The sequence below is a fragment of the Carassius auratus genome, chromosome 38 (genome assembly GCF_003368295.1).
Source record: "Carassius auratus strain Wakin chromosome 38, ASM336829v1, whole genome shotgun sequence".
NCBI classification, from domain to species: domain Eukaryota; kingdom Metazoa; phylum Chordata; class Actinopteri; order Cypriniformes; family Cyprinidae; genus Carassius; species Carassius auratus.
This window is the reverse complement of record NC_039280.1, coordinates 10,800,656-10,818,866: the sequence shown is the minus strand read 5'-3', so window position 1 is coordinate 10,818,866 and position 18,211 is coordinate 10,800,656. Positions and strand designations below refer to the sequence as shown.

The 18,211-nt window shown below is 36.4% G+C and overlaps 1 protein-coding gene across 5 annotated transcripts; it reads left to right on the top strand.

Moving 5' to 3' along the window:
• The first annotated feature begins 852 nt into the window (after positions 1–852).
• loxl3b (lysyl oxidase-like 3b) lies at positions 853–17,753 on the top strand. Of its 5 annotated transcripts, XM_026224057.1 has the most exons (17): positions 853–1,073; positions 4,030–4,365; positions 4,454–4,617; positions 5,542–5,759; positions 7,210–7,266; positions 8,002–8,076; positions 8,738–8,945; positions 9,036–9,216; positions 11,250–11,404; positions 11,960–12,130; positions 12,710–12,865; positions 13,547–13,706; positions 14,945–15,188; positions 16,064–16,179; positions 16,270–16,406; positions 16,501–16,612; positions 16,963–17,750. In XM_026224057.1, exons 2-17 carry the CDS (start codon positions 4,038–4,040, stop codon positions 17,034–17,036), a joined length of 2,556 nt encoding a protein of 851 aa, XP_026079842.1. In that variant the 5' UTR covers positions 853–1,073; positions 4,030–4,037; the 3' UTR covers positions 17,037–17,750. The 5 variants fall into 5 exon arrangements, with proteins under 5 accessions (XP_026079842.1, XP_026079839.1, XP_026079838.1 ...); XM_026224054.1 differs by lacking the exon at positions 11,960–12,130; XM_026224053.1 differs by lacking the exon at positions 12,710–12,865 and having other exon boundaries at positions 855–1,073.
• Positions 17,754–18,211: the final 458 nt, after the last annotated feature.

Below are 18,211 nucleotides of genomic sequence, written 5' to 3'. Positions count from 1 at the left end.
TACACTGCACTATTTTTGGTGCACAATCATAATTTACTCAAAAGCAAGCTGATCAGTCAAGCGTTTTGCTCTCTTGTACATGTATCTGATGCAACATAAATGCAAAATTGCTAAATATAATTTTTGTTGTAGATGCCGCAGTGAGTTCAGAATCAGAATTTCATGAATGTTATGTAGCACATTAGAGAAACAGAAAATAAATAAAAATTTTACATTATGGATAAATCTCCTGAGAACTGTTTTCTTCTTCTTCTTCTTCTTGGAATAACTTTGGTGTCCCTGTAGCATAAACCAACACTGAACCAAAAAGTGTTTTGTTTCCTTCTCTTTACTGTGTGTATATTACTTGCTTATTGCTCAAGTCTGTGTAAATAAGAGAGTTTGTTCCTACACCAGCAAGTAAGAAGTGCCTTGCGTTTTGTATTTAAAACATTGAAAACAAGTATTGTTTTTCAACAAAAACCTCTTTATAGACAAAATAAAAGGTTATTTTTTGTAATAAAAAATGTAAATCACAACATAAAAAGTATTCTTCCTGCTTTTGACATGCACAAACAATTACTTGATTCATTAAAATCGGATATTTTAACAGTAGCACGTTATTTTATTATTATTTTAATATTCCAGCAAGTTTCACGAAGATCAGAATCCCCCAGCATGTATTTTTACAAACGTAGAATGTGCCTGAGCAGAAGAACGTTCCGTTATGCAAGTAGGAAAATCTTTTCCTGAACTGTGAAAGGGCTATGTGTTTTTCCTAAAATAAATCCTGCCCCTTTTCATTCGTGTGGAGTCGTCCACGAGTCAGCTCCACCTCTCCCCCGTGCCCCGGTTTTCCCATCTCTCTTTCTCTCTCTCTCTCTCTCCCACCCACACGACTGTCCAGCTGGCAATTCCCTGCCATTACAGCCCGTTATCTCTGCTGCTCATTAGACGCTTTTCTCTGCTTCCTACAAGGTCTGGGCTCTGCAGCTGGTTCTCAAGTCTTTTCTGAATGCTTTTCTGGTTCTGTGCAGAAATATAAACTGCATGAAACTGTGCGCCAAGACTGTGGAAAAACCGCTTAACTTGAGGTAAGGGGGGAAAGTTCTGATGTTTATTCCTCTGAGTGTATTCTTGAATAGTTTTATCTTTTACGCAAACGTGTCATAAATATTGTTGACTAGAATAACGGAAACGTTATTTACTTGCACAGATTTGATCTGAGATAAAGCTGCTGGACGCCAAGTAGTCTACACTTCCTCTGTCACGTCCTTTTATTCAACTCAGTTTAGCAATTAAGCTGATAAAAGATGTCAAAGTATTTGCAGCAGTTTTATGTTTTAAAGAACACTGATGTCATTATTAAAAAACTCAAGAGTTTTGCGGAAGTTTCTATTTCTCCTCCTCCGCTTGTATTTCTTAACAATGGACGAATAAGTTGAGCTGCTTGAACTTTAATTTGAAGACACTTTAAATAAGTAAATAAACATATGTTTGCATTTTGCACTCACGTTTATTAACCTGATGTTTAATAATGAATTTAGCTTGTGGGTCCAGACCTGGCTGTGTCTCGCCGTTACCTCAGCGTTACTTTTGCCTGTTTATACAGGCACTTTAAAGCATGATATAGTTTACAGATGATGCGAGTTATGGATTTTATTATGTAGCCTATTTTATGTCGTTAGTTTGTTTAGTTATATTTACCGGGGAAATACCATATGCCCCAGAGCTACTGGAAATCTGTTTTCAATTGCGCGCCAATCTCTACCTTGTATAATTGGATCCATCCAGGAAAAAATATTGATCTATTCAGTTTGACACATTTTACATATTTAAGTTTTACAGATGTAACATTCTTGAAATTGATTAAAATATTTGCGTTATACAATTATGAAGATGTAACCGATATCTAATGCATTGGTTAGAGTACTTTATTAGAAAGGAGACAAAGGAAATATTGTTCGTGAAGAAAACAAAGCAAAATTAAGGTATATCTCTTGTGCATTGTATTTTTCATTTCCAATCAAGTTGTTTGTCAAATTATGCATATTTGAGATTCTAGAAAAAGAAAAGTGTATAAAGATTCTAAAAAAAAAAAAGTCTAGCTATGAATTTCCTAGAATGACAAAGGAGCCATTTTATCCCAAAATTAAAATATCATCACCTCATTTCCACAATACAATACATAAAGTTGTGATGTAAATGTTAATGACAGAAATGAATGAATTATTTTGGGATACATGTATTCCCAGTGTGGGACATTGTTAATTTAAAAAGTAAGTAAACTTACAAACAAGAAAACTGTGTTCTCAGAGAGTTTAAGTATTCTGGACCAAAAGTGGACATATTTAAAGGAAATATTCAGGGATCAACCTGATATGCATGTAAAGGCCAAAATCTGTGGTTTTTATGGTTGCCGATATTTTTACCTGGATTAAAAAGATTGCATTATGACTTGATATTCAAATGAAGGCAATTCAAGGTCCAAGGCCATGTGTTTGGGTAATGGGTCTGGACTCACTCATAGCAAGTGGAGATTACATTCCTCTGTGACCCACAGGCACCAGAGTGACTTGTCTGTTAAGCTGTTGTTATATTAGTGAAATCCGCACCAGTGCTGGGCTGTTATATCATCAACACAATTATCTGTGCAATGTCATACTATATACAAAGGGTTTAAACGCTTCTGTCTACAAACATTGAGATGAACCTCGTGTCAATCAAGCATAAAGTCAGTAGGTGGCTCAGTAAAATGTTTTACTGCTTCCTCTAAAGTCAATATGCCAGTTGGTACTATTGCAGGATGGCTACAGCTCATGCTGTTCAAATTATGAAAATATGTTCATGCACATGAAAGCATTGAGTTTAGATTGTTTATGTGATGAATGAGATGTCTGGGACAAATTCAGTTATTGTTAGTTTTTCCTACTCACTCATTCTGTAACAGTGGGTTCCCCAGGGTGTGTTGGATACATGCACAGACATTTGATCTGTGGATGAATCTCAAGAAAATCCCAAGACACATTTTTCTCTGAAACAGAAAAGGTAATTTTTATATATAAAGAAAACTAATGAATCTTATTTCTACGACCATTCAGATGTTTTGGATTATTTGTATAACATAATCATTACCGTAATGCTTCTGAATGAAATTGTTTGTTTGTTTTTTTGTAATATCCATTAATCACAATGGTCTTTATAGTTATTAGATTTTTGTCACTGTACACTGCAAAACATGTTGTAAATAAGTATTACTGGAGTACGTTTTATAAGAAAATGCTGCTTTAATTTAGTAGTTGTGAAGTTTAATAGCAACAAAGTAAATTTCTTTTAGTGCATGTTTTAAAAACAAATTGCATTACAGTAATGATAATTTTCTTTTTTTTTTAATTACAGTAAAGAGAAATGGTGATGAGGGTTAGTCACCTTGCTTAAAAATGATGTCACATGACCAAGGAAAATCTTGTGGTCCTAAAAACAGGCTTAATAGTCCTTAAACAATATACACATTTGGTGTGAAATTTGACCCGGAAGTAAAATTACGGTAAATGTCTCTTGTGAACAGAATAGTTTAAGTTGTTTGTCATTTCCAATCAATCTGTCTTTAAACGATATCCAATTGTTGGAAATTCTAGAAAACTTGTCCAAGACACATTTTGCTTTTATTTGTGACATGATAATTACCATAATGCTTTTTACGCTTACAGGATTTTTTGGAGAATAATTATTTACTGTAAACTCAACTGTAAAAAAACGTTTTTTGAAGCTGTAAAAAAAGATAACTGCAGTTTGTATTATTATAGTAAAAAATAAGTCCTACTCATTTGTTTAGTGTACAGTCATTTTTTTTTTTTTACAGTACAGTAATAAAGAATTAAATATTTGCATTACGGTAATAAGAACTGGTAGTAGGAGTGTGCTCAACATGTTCTGTGTGAACACATGATGGTGCTCAAATCAAAACACACTGACATTCACACAACAGTAACCACATGTTTTTCAGTATTTTTCAAACCACCTCCTCTTTGTTTCTGTTCTCTGCCACAGAGCCGCACATGGAGCTGTGTCAATGGTGGCGACACATTGTTGTCTTCCTACTTCATTCTTGGATTCCATCATGCTTTGCCCAAACCACACCGCCAGTGCGCTCGAGCCCCACACCGACCCCTCAGACAGCAGAACGTCCGGAGACTCTGAAGTTCCGTCTGTCTGGCTTCCCCAGGAAACACAATGAGGGCCGAATTGAAGTGTTTTATAAAGGCGAATGGGGAACCATCTGTGATGATGATTTCTCACTGGCCAATGCCCATGTCCTCTGCCGCCAGCTGGGCTTTGTGTCTGCCACGGGCTGGACTCACAGCGCCAAGTATGGCAAGGGCACAGGTAACATTCCTGCATGCATCCGCACACTCAGTCAGATCAGATATAAAGCAGTTTCTGTGTGTGTTCAGAGAGTTTGTGTTTGTTCCAGGTAAGATTTGGCTTGACAATGTGCAGTGTAGTGGCAGTGAGAGGAGCGTGTCAGTGTGTAAATCTCGTGGCTGGGGTAACAGTGACTGCACTCATGATGAGGACGCTGGAGTGATCTGTAAAGATGAGAGACTGCCGGGATACGTGGACTCCAATGTTATAGAGGTAAAGGACCCTACATTAAAAAAAACTAATTTTAAATGCCACTGACAGAAAAGATGAGAGATACATAAAAAAAAAAAAAAAAAAATATATATATATATATATATATATATATATAAAAAATTTCTTTTGTTTGGCCAGTGTTGTCTAGCTTCTTTGCTAGTTAACTTTTACTTCTACTACTTTGTAACAATATTATTATTAAGTGTAAATATATTTCAATTTAATTTAAAATATGTTTCTATTATTTTGTACAGTAAGTATTGTTTAGTGCAAATAAATGTTAGTGTACCTAACATTGTGAATATATTCATGGCTCTAACTCAGATAGGACAAAAGGGAATGTTGCTAATTTAACACCTAGTAAATGTTTTAAAAACAACATGTTATCTTTATTATAAAAAAAACTTGCTTTTAGCATTTCTGAGTGTGGGAAATTGAGTTAAATGCAATAACTTTACAAAAACACAAGTGTTATTCTACACTAATTTTATATTACTGTAGTCTTTTATTAATAATAATTTTTAGTAATTGTATTATTTGTTATGGATTTTTGTTGATGTTTTTAAAATATTACTCTTAAGTGTCATTTAGTTTTAGTCCAGTTAATCTAAGTTAGTTTGACAAGGCAACATTATAAATGTTTTTGTTTACATCAAGTTTTTATCTAGTATTTGTATTTGTATGTTTTATTTCAGATTAATTTTATATGACAAACATTTGTTAATAGTTTTAGTTAACGATAACAACTCTGATCTAACAAGCAGGAAACACTCGATGACTGAGCACTGCATCTTTTTCTTTTTCTTTTTTTTGTCCTGCACTGTCTAAAGGGTTTAAATCCACTCCCATCTTACGAGTTCGTTCACACTCTGTTCATGTTTGGTTGTCCATATGGTTTTTAAATTTGCATCATGTATCTCTCAGGTGCAAGTAGATGAGAATAGAGTGGAGGAGGTGCGTTTGCGTCCTGTGTTCACCATAGCGACCAAGCGGATGCCTGTCACTGAGGGGGTGGTGGAAGTTAAGAATAAGGATGGATGGGCTAAGATCTGCGATAACGGCTGGACACCCAAAAATTCACGTGTGGTTTGCGGCATGATGGGATTCCCCCACGAGAAGAAGGTCAACAAGAACTTCTACAAGTGAGTGTTCATGACATGTTGAGGCCTGGATGTAGGAAAGGAATCGATTTTATCCATCATTGGGCATTGATGGTTTGTGTTTGGCCATGGAAACACTTTTATACATTTGAATATGACTTTATTTAGAGTTTGTGTGTGGCATCTCACTTTACTGTGGTAGTTTAGCCACTGTGAGAGGAAATTATGTTTACTTTCTCAGTCATCTGTGAAATGCAGCAACATACACACGGTTTAAACCACAGACAAACATCTGGACAAGGAAACTATTGCATAGACGTAGGACATTCATGCATTCATCTACCAACTGGTAGAAAGTACACTGTAGGGGTCTCATCCCAAAATCCAATGGAATGTTACGAGAATGTTCCACTTACGTGAATAAGCCCTGTGCAGTACAAATGGCTTTACACACATACACTTAACCAGTGAACCTTAAGAGAAAGCTAAGAGGAAGTCTCTATTGAACGTCTGTCTGCATTTATTTCCCATCTGTGGTTTTATAGACTATAGAATGGTTTAATTTCTCAACCCGTCTCCCTAATAAGACACGTACGCACCATTACCTACCCCACATTCTTGAAACAGTGGCACACTGTGGCTGTTGCTGTTTCCATAACCCCACTTCAGTTGTTTTTATAGTTTTTAGGATATTTAAATGGAATTTAGGATTCCAGCATAGTTAAAAAAGCCTATTTTATTATTGCCCAGAAGGTTTCTTTCTAAAAAGCTTCGACTTTATCATAGTTGGTAAGGTCAGAATAACCCACAAAATACAATGAAAATCAAATAACAAAATGTTAGTGTAATGTTAATGTTAGGCTAAATATGATGGGTTTTTTATCTAATATAATTATACATATATATTATATTAAGTAATATATAAACTCTCTTAAACTTTAATGTAATATTAAATAACATTCTGCAGTTAAAATTATAGTCAAATACTTTACATGTACTTTAGTATGTTATTCAGTACTTCAAAATATGTGTAAATCTTTGAAAATCACTAAAGGTTATTAAAACATATTGAGTTAAAATGTCAAAGTAATAATCCTACGAGCCATTTTTGTTGGCATTAAACTGCCATAGTTTTAAAATTCTGAAATATCTCAGTTTGTATTTGAATTTTCAGTGTCGTAACTGCAGATCTTGTTTATGCGCAAACAGCAACATTACACTAACCAATGTTAAAAAAGTGAAATCACAATCAACCACCCCTTTAAGATGAACAAAGGTCTAACAGGTTTTGGATGAAATAAGGGTGAGTATTAAATTACAGAATTTTCATTTTTGGATGAATACCCCAAGGGGAATATGGTGATGCCACACAACCTTTCCCATCTCTAACAGTCTAAACTGTCCTGAGGTGGACAGAAAGAAATCAGACTGATACAGTAAATGGTGTTCATGAGTGTATGTGTGCTTGACCTCATTTCCCTGTTTTCAACAGGCATCTCAGAAAGAGATCTGCTGTGCCAAAATCTAAAGTTAAAGTAACAACGGCCAGGTACTATCTGAGGGAAAGAAACCAGTAGTGTTCTTTCCCTAGAGGACTCAAGCACATAGTGTGGCTTTAGTACACAACACTATTAGTGTTAGTCTAACTGTACTATACTAACTGCAGTTTCCGAGATTTAGTCAGTTATGCATTTTTTTATTTTTATATGCTCTCTATATCTTTATAGGCAAAGTGTGAGTGTCGGTCTGAAAGTGTGATGGACGAAACATTTCCCCATGAAGAACTTATTACCATCTGTTAGTTTTACTCACATAGTTTTGAGATGAGGCTGTGCTTGTGCAAGAGTCAGAGTATTCTGAGGGAGATATCTTGAAACAGATACCCTCATACTAGCACACATCCCTCCTTGTGCTTGCTGCATGTTCACCTCAGATATGTGTACTTCTAATGTGCTAGTTTCTATTGTTATAACAGGCATGGGAATGTGAAATCACCACTAACACTTTTACTTTTTATTTGATGTGGTATTTTGTAGATCTCATTCCAAAGTTTCTGTTACTGACACTTATGGTAATTATTATTATATATCAAATAACTATTGATTTAGTTAGCTTGTTCCTCACAGCCTCTTGACTGTGTTAAGTCTTAATTAATTTGAAAAAGACTTGGATCTTATTGTCCTCTTTCCCAAGCAGCTGGTATGTATATGTGTGCAAGTGCATGTTGGATGTTGCAGTGGACATTTGAGTGTTTCTGAATGCTTAATGGATGTTTGCATTACAGGCAGGAGCCCAAAGCTAAGGCTATCACTAAAACTAGCACTAAGTCTAAACCGGGCAAATCAGCTGCGGCTAAAAGGTAACCTTGGTAAAACAGGGCAGAACATTCATTACCTTTTTGGTTCAGATCTTTCCAACCTTCTCTTTTGTTCCCTAAAATGTTGTCAGGCGGAAATGCTGCATTACAGGTGATTCTGGGACCTAAACCTATAAATTATAGAAATCGGTTACATAAAAGACAAAGAAGCTTTGTCAAATTATTAAATGTGAAAATATGCCACCATTCAAAGGTTTGGGGTCAGGGTTTTTTGTTTTTTTTTTTGGAGGGGGGAGGGGATTTATTGAGCAAGGAAACATTCAATTGTTTAGAAGTGACATGCATAATGTTACAAAGATTTCTACTTCAAATATATTATGTTCTTTTGAAGTTGCTATTCATGATTTCTAGAATGATGATAACATACAGTATGTGTATACAAGAATACTATAATAATTTAATTAACTTCATTATCAGACACTTTTATCCAAAGTGACTTACAGTGCATTCAGGCTAACATTTGTTTTTTACCTAACATGTGGTACCTGGGAATCGAACCCACATTCTTTTGCGCAATGCTGTACCACTGAGCTACAGGAAAAGCTGCATCTTTCTCTGAATAAAGGATTAACTTGAGTATGGACCCTAATCTAAAAATAATGTGCATTATTTATATACAACTCTTGCACTTCTCCTCTCTAAGGCTGTATGCTGAACGGCAGAAGAATCATTTCCTGGTTCACTCAGTGGCATGCTTAGGCACAGAAGTGCACTTAGCTGCATGTCCTCTGGAGTTTAACAAAGGTAATGCCACAGAGTCGTGTCCTGGAGGAATGCCTGCTGTGGTCAGCTGTGTGCCTGGTCCACTGTACGCACAGAGCACTGCCATGAAGAAGAAACCCAAGATGCAGGTAAACTGTTTATTTCATTAGTGCTCCATAAGTGTAGTTAAGTTTATATACTTATGGTAACTGTTTCTTTCTCTATTTGTTTCTCATCAGTCTACTATACGGCTAAAAGGTGGAGCGAAATATGGTGAGGGCCGTGTCGAGGTGTTGAAGGGCAGTGAATGGGGGACGATTTGTGATGATCGCTGGAACCTGCTCTCTGCCAGCGTTGTGTGCAGAGAACTGGGCTTCGGCACTGCCAAAGAAGCCCTCACAGGTGCCCGCATGGGACAAGGTGAGATTGCAAGTAGTGTAGAAAGTCTCATTAACAGTAATAATAGTGCCAATGTCTTTGCATGAATAAAACTGTTAGTTTATGTATTTTCAGGGTGTCCGCGGGGTTTTAAAAAGTATTAAAAAGTGATAAATCAAAATAGTCAAATTTAAGGCCATTAAAAGTGTTAAATGTGGTCTCAGAGGTATTATTTTTTTCCAAATTAGGTATTATTTTTTCAGACTATCAGGTGTCCTATTCTGATTGAAATTCTATCTGCGTTCGCGTCAGTTCGTTTAAATATGGGCTTTAGCATATCTGGGCAGATAATCAAAGATCTTTCGTCTCCGTCTCAACGTATGTTTGATGCTGACGTCATATTCAGTGGTCGTTCAGCATCATCTCAGAACACTGCGCGCTCAACAGAAGTGGCTGGCTTCCGTTTTATTTTAGACTTGCTTCAAGGCATATCTTCAAAGACTGGACAACCATCGTCGTCTTCATGGGCAAATGCAAGTTTTCTAATAGACTTACTGATAGCGCTGTTTCTCACACATGCAAAGAGAGAGAGAGCGAGAGTCTTACCACGCTGAATCGACACGCTATATGTAAACTATTCTTTGTTGTCTTCTCCTGTCAAAATAACGGAGTTCATTTAGAATTATTCATATTCATTTTCGAACAAGCAGAAGACATACCGGTTTCTCTGGTAGTGGGTGGAGCTAATGTGCAAATGGCAATTTCATTGGCTGGCGCTGATTTAGTACCGTCCCTGTTTTGATTTCAGCAAATCAGTTTGACCGAACGCTGACAACGTGATTAATATTCATGAACCCAGCAGCTCATCAATTCATAGTGCATTGTATATACATTAGTATGATAGTAGAATTAGTAGTAGTATTATCTTTTAATAATAATTAATTTGATCTATTACTATTTTGTTACAGAAACCCTCGATGAACAAAAATATCTTAAGCATCACCACCAGTCTTAAGTTCAGTTAAAATGACAAATATGCATTCATTACCCCTAAAAGTAAATTTTTACGTAAGGGCATTGTGCTAGAAATATTACTATTATTTAGTAAAATGTATGTGATACTGCTACTACTGTTGAAAAAAAATTAAAAAACTTTATTTTTTGAAGAAATAAATCACAGTATTTCTTCCATGTTTTAATTTTAATAGCAAATCCCCTTTATTTACCAAAAATAAAATGTTTAAATTTCATAAATTAAAAGACAAATTAAATTTGGGTGAAACTTGTTTACTGTTTTTCATAATTATATAACTTGTAGAAAAACTTTAAACACAATAAGTATAAAGAATGGCATTGGTTTTATTTTTAGTGTAAAAAGTAAAAAAACATTTAATTAGCATATTTTTGTGTTTTGCTTTAGTACCGAAATTGGTACAGAGAACCGTGGATTTTCATGGCTATCGGTACCGAATATTGAAATTTTGGTACCGTGACAACACTAACAGGAAGCCTTATTGTTCGGTGTGTAAAAAAAACATCAATGTCAACTGGATGGGAGCTAACGCACTTCGGTCGCATATAAAATCCACTAAACATAAAAATGGAATGCGTGCTCGGAGAGAGCAGTTAATTCTACCAATCTCAGCTGTCTGCGCGGCTGCACCTCCACCACCACTGCCGCAAATTCGTGGCGCAGTTTTTGAATCCGCAACAGTTCATAGAATCCGCAACAGTTCATAGAAGATGCCCGTTTGTAATGCATCAACTTTCAATTAATGCCAGCCAGTGTGCTGGAACTATACATTCTCTCCATTGCAAATTTTATGTAGTTTTTTTTATTTTATTTACTAAGTTTTATTTACGAAGTTATTTACTCTAAATCTATTCTTTTTTGTATGTTATATATGTCAAAATCTGTGTAAATAATAGAAAGGTCGCTGATTAACACTTGCAATTCAGTGTCGTGATGGTTTAAAAAAAATTTCTGAAGGTAGTAAAAAAGGTATTAAAAAGTAGTAAATTTAACTTAAGGATTGCTGTATATACCCTGATTTTTGCATTGTGATTTGTCTCAGGGCTGGGGCCTATCCATATGAGTGAGGTGCAGTGCACAGGTCATGAGCGCTCCCTGTGGAACTGCCGCTTTAAAAACATCACAGCTGAGGACTGCAAACACTCTGAAGATGCTTCAGTTCGCTGTAATGTTCCATATATGGGCTTTGAGAAAACGGTCAGAGCAACAGACACATAATCACACTCATAACATTTCTTCTCATGTGTTGATTTTGTTTACTTAACACGTATGTCTTTTGTATGTCATTCAGTGTTTCCAGTGACTCTGTATTACATTCATTTGCATCTATTGCTTGCTTCTTAATTTAAGAAGAACATAGCAATGATCAAATTAACTACATTTATTGATGGTGGTGTGCTCAGTATTCATTTTGCCTCAAAATGGATGACTGGAAATATTGGGTATCATTGTCTGTATCAAGAGACAATTACCGGAGTTAATACATTATCTGTTGTGATTTATTATGATTGATTCTCAACAGATGCAACGTACCTTAACCATTATGCATCTACTGCTAGAAACCTCTTAAATGCATGTAGAATACACCAGGGCTAGTTGTTACACACTCTTTTGACTTTTGAAATAAACTAACAAAAAAAGCACCTCAAGAAACATTCTTTAGAGTAAGAAGTGTGACAATTAGCCCCGGTCTCCTTTATATTTCTCATTGAACTCACTCTTACCCCTCGCTCCTGGTTGTGCCCTGCTCAGGTGCGCATCTCAGGGGGCCGATCTCGCTACGAGGGCCGTGTGGAGGTGTTATATACTGAGACTAACGGGACGCTGCGCTGGGGCCTGATCTGTGGAGAAGGCTGGGGAACTGAGGAGGCCATGGTTGTTTGCAGGCAGCTGGGCCTCGGGTACGCCAACCATGGCCTACAAGTAGGATGCTAACAGTAACAGCAACACACACTTGCATGCTAACAATGCCTTGAACTTTCTGCTAACATCAAAAAATCTGATGCTGCTGGCTTACACACTCCCACATACATATTCAAAGCCTTGAACTTTGAAAACGCACCACATGAGTCAGTGCATGTAGTACATGGATGGACAGAATTAAACCTGCTGAAAAGATCAGTCAGCTCAAGTGTGGCTATTGAACAGCTTGGTTAAAATACAGTAGCTAGACCAGCTCCACACTAGTACTAACCAACCATGCTGTTCTATACTGGAGCCTTGTTTATAAAGACATGATCCAAGATGTGAACAAACAGTATATGACAAGTTATTCATGTGAACATAAAATATGAACCTATGTAGTTTCACACATATTGATTAGCATATTTGTTGCCCACAACAATGGTAGGATGGTTTTATGTTACAAATTCAATAAAATGTATAAATAGGGCCCCTGATCTTTTCAGCAGGGTGGTCTGTCTGTGTATGTGGGTAAGCAGTGAATGGCAGGAGACAGATGGGTGAGCAGGGTGTTTGACGTGGCGTAGGTTGTGATTGCAGGTGCGTCTGTCGGGTGGGCGCTCGCAGTATGAAGGGCGAGTGGAGGTGCGGGTGGGGCAGCTGTGGGGCAGTGTATGCAGTGAGGGCTGGACCACCAAAGAGGCCATGGTGGCATGCAGGCAGCTAGGGCTGGGGTTCAGCATGCATGCTATTACAGTGAGTACATGACATACACACATGCGTGGAGATGCAGCTCTATTCTTTCACCAGGAATGCTGTTTTTTATGCAAAACTAATGTTTATAAATGACTTTTTTTATATAAGGGGAGCACTTTTGTGGTAGCTATATAGACTAACAAACAGCCATTGATTTTTTTTTTTTTTTAGGTGGTCTCCATGTCTTGTCATGTTTTACCCTAAAAGAAGGAAATTATAGAAATGTTATTGTAGCACAAAGATTTTTAAATTAATAATATTTTTCTTATTATTTTTTATTACCATTGTGACATCATTCTTATGACAGTTTAGGTTTAACAACAGTTATGTTTCTCCCTAAATTATTATTACCATGGTGCAAAATTTATAAATAAGCCGTTTTTAAAAAAGTATTTTTCTGTCTTTTCCTATATTTTCTTATCAATTTTATTTTGGGTTCAAGTGTGGCCTGGTCTTTTTTCTGCAAATTTCAGCCCAAATCCTCATTAATGTAATTCAAAATTAAATAAATTTATGAAAAAATTTATCTTTTGGAAATCATTTTTCTTTTTCTTTCTTTCTGTGGGGGGAGGAGTGGAATGACCTGGTCTTTGAGTGTTAGATGCTTAATGCTTTACAGTCTTCATAGTGAACTGTAAATCACCATCTTTCTGTGTTTGTTTGTGTTGCGTGTTTGCTAAGGAAACATGGTATTGGGACAGCAGTAATGTGACCGAGATGGTTATGAGCGGAGTGAAATGTACAGGAGATGAGATGTCTCTCAGCCAGTGCCAACACCACAGAACGGTCAACTGCCAGAAAGCAGCAGCGCGGTTCTCAGCAGGAGTTATCTGCTCAGAAAGTGAGTAACCTTACACATATGAACACAGATGCAAAGAATACCTTGAATTTGAGTGTTTGATATTAAGCTGTCCAACAGCACTAGGACTTTTCACTGATTACAGCACTCTGCCAGTGTTTGTGCCTTTCAAATACACTGTCAGTCTTTGTATTAATGAAGGGACAGTGAGACCTTTGCAGGTTATGTATCATAAGTGACTGTCTTAATAAGTGAATCGCTGAATCATTCATTCAGTGTATACTGATTAATTCAGGAATGAGCTAAGTGACTCCATGCATCTGAATGTGTCTATGAACTTACTATATAGTAGATGTAAAAAGGTACTATGTAGTATATGTGAAAAGAGTAGTTGTGCCCAAATTCATAGTATTAATAAAATAGTAGGCGAACAATGCCCGGATATGCATATTAATTTAAATTATATTTATACATTTTTGTTAGCTCTGGAAAAAAATAGACAAAAACAAAAGATGTGTCTCAAATGATGCTATACAATATATACTCTACCCTCTATCGTATAACACATCCACACTTAAGTTTTATTTTTATTTTTTCTGTTAATCAAGTGTGTCATCCAAGTATTTGCACCTTTTTCTTTTGTAATTTTAAGTGTGAACACACTACATACGCTATTTATACTGAAATGGCATACAGTAGTGCAAGTCTGTGAATTGGGATGCAGTTAATTGGCAATATTGTGTTTACAATGTAGGTCACTCAGTATTAACTTGTTTATAGAACTGCTGTATAAAAGCAGTTCAGTCAAACAGTATAAGAGTCGTTTTGACTGTTTTGCAAGAGTTATTCATGATACGTTTATAGATGGCTGGAATTCTCACCTCTCAGACGGTCAGTCTGCTGCTGATGGTAGATCTAGAGCTGTGGTCAGTCTGCTGTTTATCGTTCTCTGAGCTCTTGTCTGTAATTAGTGAACCTCACATGGCCAAGACTTGACTTCAAATGACTTACACCTGTCTAGATTATGTATACCAATGAGACAACATATCATTTTCTCAACTGTTGTGCATTGAGCAAAACTGTTTGTTCAGATTTTAAAACCTCAGACATCCAGTTCAGTGACCAACATGCAGTGTCAAAATAGAAACAAAAATCGAAATCAAATTCTTGGACCAAGGCTGTATTTTTCTTTGAACTCTCATTTTACATTTCCAGCATGCTGTTTCAAGGTTTTCGCTTATTTTAGCTTGATCTTAAAATGTACTCTTTTGTTTCCCCAGCTGCATCTGATCTAGTACTGAACGCACCGCTAGTGCAGCAGACGACGTATATAGAGGACCGGCCGTTACACATGCTGTACTGTGCAGCAGAGGAGGACTGTCTGTCCAAGAGCGCCGCTGGAGCTAACTGGCCTTACGGTCACCGCCGCCTGCTCCGCTTCTCCTCACAGATACACAACATCGGACGGGCTGACTTCAGGCCCAAAGCAGGCCGTCACTCCTGGGTCTGGCACGCATGTCACGGGTAAGCATGCTGTTAAAAATGGCATTCAGTAGAGTAAAATAGTCCTATAAAATAAAGTTAATCCTATTGTGTTGACAATCTGGGTTAACTTTTTGTGCTACTCATCAAATGAACTGGTTTTCATGCAAAACTAAGTAGAAGAAGAAAAAAAAAACACTAAAGACTTGTATAAAAACAGAAAACCCATATTTTAGCTTGTCAGACACTAAAAATATAAAATATGAGAAATTATGAACTTGAATTATGAAAATGTTTTCCTACCTTTTGTTTTACAGCTCAATTAGACTCAAAATAAAAACATTTCATTGACATTTCCCTCTTTTGTACACCGAGGTGCTACATCTAAGTATAAATAGTATGTAACATTACTTTTTCGTAATGTAGATAGTATTTATTGATATTTGTAGTTGATGGATATATCCTCTGCCATTTTATGTTGAATTCTCAAACTTCTGTGAGGGTAAAATGGGTTTCTCACACTTATTTTCAGTGCTTGTAAATAATCGTTTCAAATACTTGACTGTGAATTTCATAGACATGAAGAAACCATGATTTGAGTAAACATCCAGTCTTATAATTCCCAAGTTTTCATGAATTTTATTGGTGAATTGTATGGAAACCAGTGGAGAGTACATTTTACCTCAACACAATGTAACCAATATAAATTAGCCTTTCCAAAACACGTATGTGTTGATCATTTTCATGAACTGTTATGAACCCTAAATGAGAAAAAGATTTTGTACTTTCAAGGTCTTTCTCTCTGTTTTGTGGCATTCTGGGGTCTACTGACCAAAGTTTGAAGACCCTTAATCTTTTTCTTTTTTTTTTTCATTCAGTTTTGATGGGTTTTGTTGTGCGTGTCTGTGACTCCACAGGCATTATCATAGTATGGACATCTTCACACATTATGACCTGATGTCTGCCAATGGCACTAAAGTGGCAGAGGGACACAAAGCCAGCTTCTGCCTGGAGGACAGCGATTGTGACGAGGGTAAATCACATTCATCCAAATACACATTTACAGTCAGCTCTGTTTAGTTTGACAAATTTTCACTTGTGTAAATATATGTATTTATTATAGGTGTCTCCAAGAGATATGAGTGTGCTAACTTTGGTGAGCAGGGCATCACAGTGGGATGCTGGGATTTGTATCGTCATGACATTGATTGCCAGTGGATCGATATTACTGATGTCAAACCAGGAAATTATATCCTTCAGGTCAGAGGATGGGTGCAGATCACTGTCCCCAGTCATCAAAAACATGTATTCTGTTGATTTCATAGTATTTAGACTTTTTTTCACTTCTTCCCAGGTTGTGATAAATCCTAACTATGAGGTTGCTGAGAGTGACTTCACAAACAATGCCATGAAATGTAACTGCAAATATGATGGCCACAGGATCTGGGTCCATAACTGCCATATTGGTAAGACATGAATACAAAGCCTTATAGAAAAAGTTTACCCAAAAATGAAACAATGTAGATGAGTTTGCTTGCTCACCAGTGGATTATCTGCAGTGAATGGGTGCCGTCAGAATGAGAGTCAAAACAGCTGATAAAACATTACAGTAATCCACAAGTGATCTACACAACTCTAGTCCTTCAATTAATGTCCAAAATACCATTTTATACACAGTTCACATATTATATTCTGCAAAAATAGTAAGAGTTTATCAGGGTAATATGCTATTCCGAATATTGCCTTATTGGAAAAGTGCTTTAATTGAATGTCAAATACAGAAAGATTTATTTTTCCTTGTCTTTCATTATTTCAGGTGATGCTTTCAGTGAGGAGGCTGAGAAGAAGTTTGAGAAATACCCTGGACAACTTAACAACCAGATCTCATAATCCTATCACCAGATCGATCGGATTAGCATACTGAGTACAATATTTATTCATTCAAACCAGCCATAAACTAATGAATTCCTCACATTGCAATTACATAAATCCAAAAGGTTTTTACACCAAGAGTATAGCTGTATTGACATTACCTATAATTGTTTTTTTTTTATGAAAACAGAACTCCAAAAAACACTCTAGGCTACTGAGTCTGGCTTGAGTAGAGTGAAGATTAGATGTAAATGAACATTTGCTCAGGCCGTGCAGTAGTACAGCCTGCCATATGGGTTAACATTGAAATCAGGTGCTTATTTTCTTAAAGGTTTAAAACGCCTTGTCGATGCATCACACAGCTTGTGTGCTGCCGTCTCTGTGAGTTAAAAATACTTGAATGTTTTGTACTCCAGATGAGCATTCGGGTTTAAAAGCTGTTGCAAAGTGTGAATGTACGTTATGCTTCAAAGCTCTGAATCAACTCCTATTCTACTCTCAAACGCTCTTTCATGTATGACTTGTTAAATCTTCAGTGACAATATTGTTTTTTTTACACGCTGTCCTACTGAACTGATTATGCATTTCATGTGTTCAGCTGCAGTAAAATATTTCATGTCACATGCAACTCTGTTAAAGATGAGAAATAGTGTTTATTTAAAGTTGTAATTCAAATCATTACAAGTATTTCAAGTTTCATGAGTCATTAAACAAATAAATGGTAATAAGAAATGATCAGTCATGACTCGTTACATTACAAAGGCCTCTGCAAATGTTGGCGAGTGGAAAATCAGGGCTAAATGAGTGTAACGTGTGATTGTTGCTGGTAGCCATCGACTTCCATAGTATGGAAAACAATATTATGGAAGCCAAAGGCTACAGGTATTCTACAAAATATCTTCTTTTGTGTTCAACAAAAGAAAAAAACTCTTACAGGTTTGGAACAACTTAAGGTCGAGTAAATGATGGCAACGTTTTCGTATTTGGGTGAATTATTTCTTTAGACTTAAAAGTCCTGCAGGCTGCAGTGTGAAATGTTTTCCGACTGGAAATGACACGTCTTACGACAGGCAGTTGTTTAACGTGCAAAGAACAGCAACCACACGACTTCTGAAAAATCAGTCTTGTTTGTGGAAGGCATAACAATGATATTAATTTTGAAACTGAGTGAAGTGTACTTGGTCACATTTTCT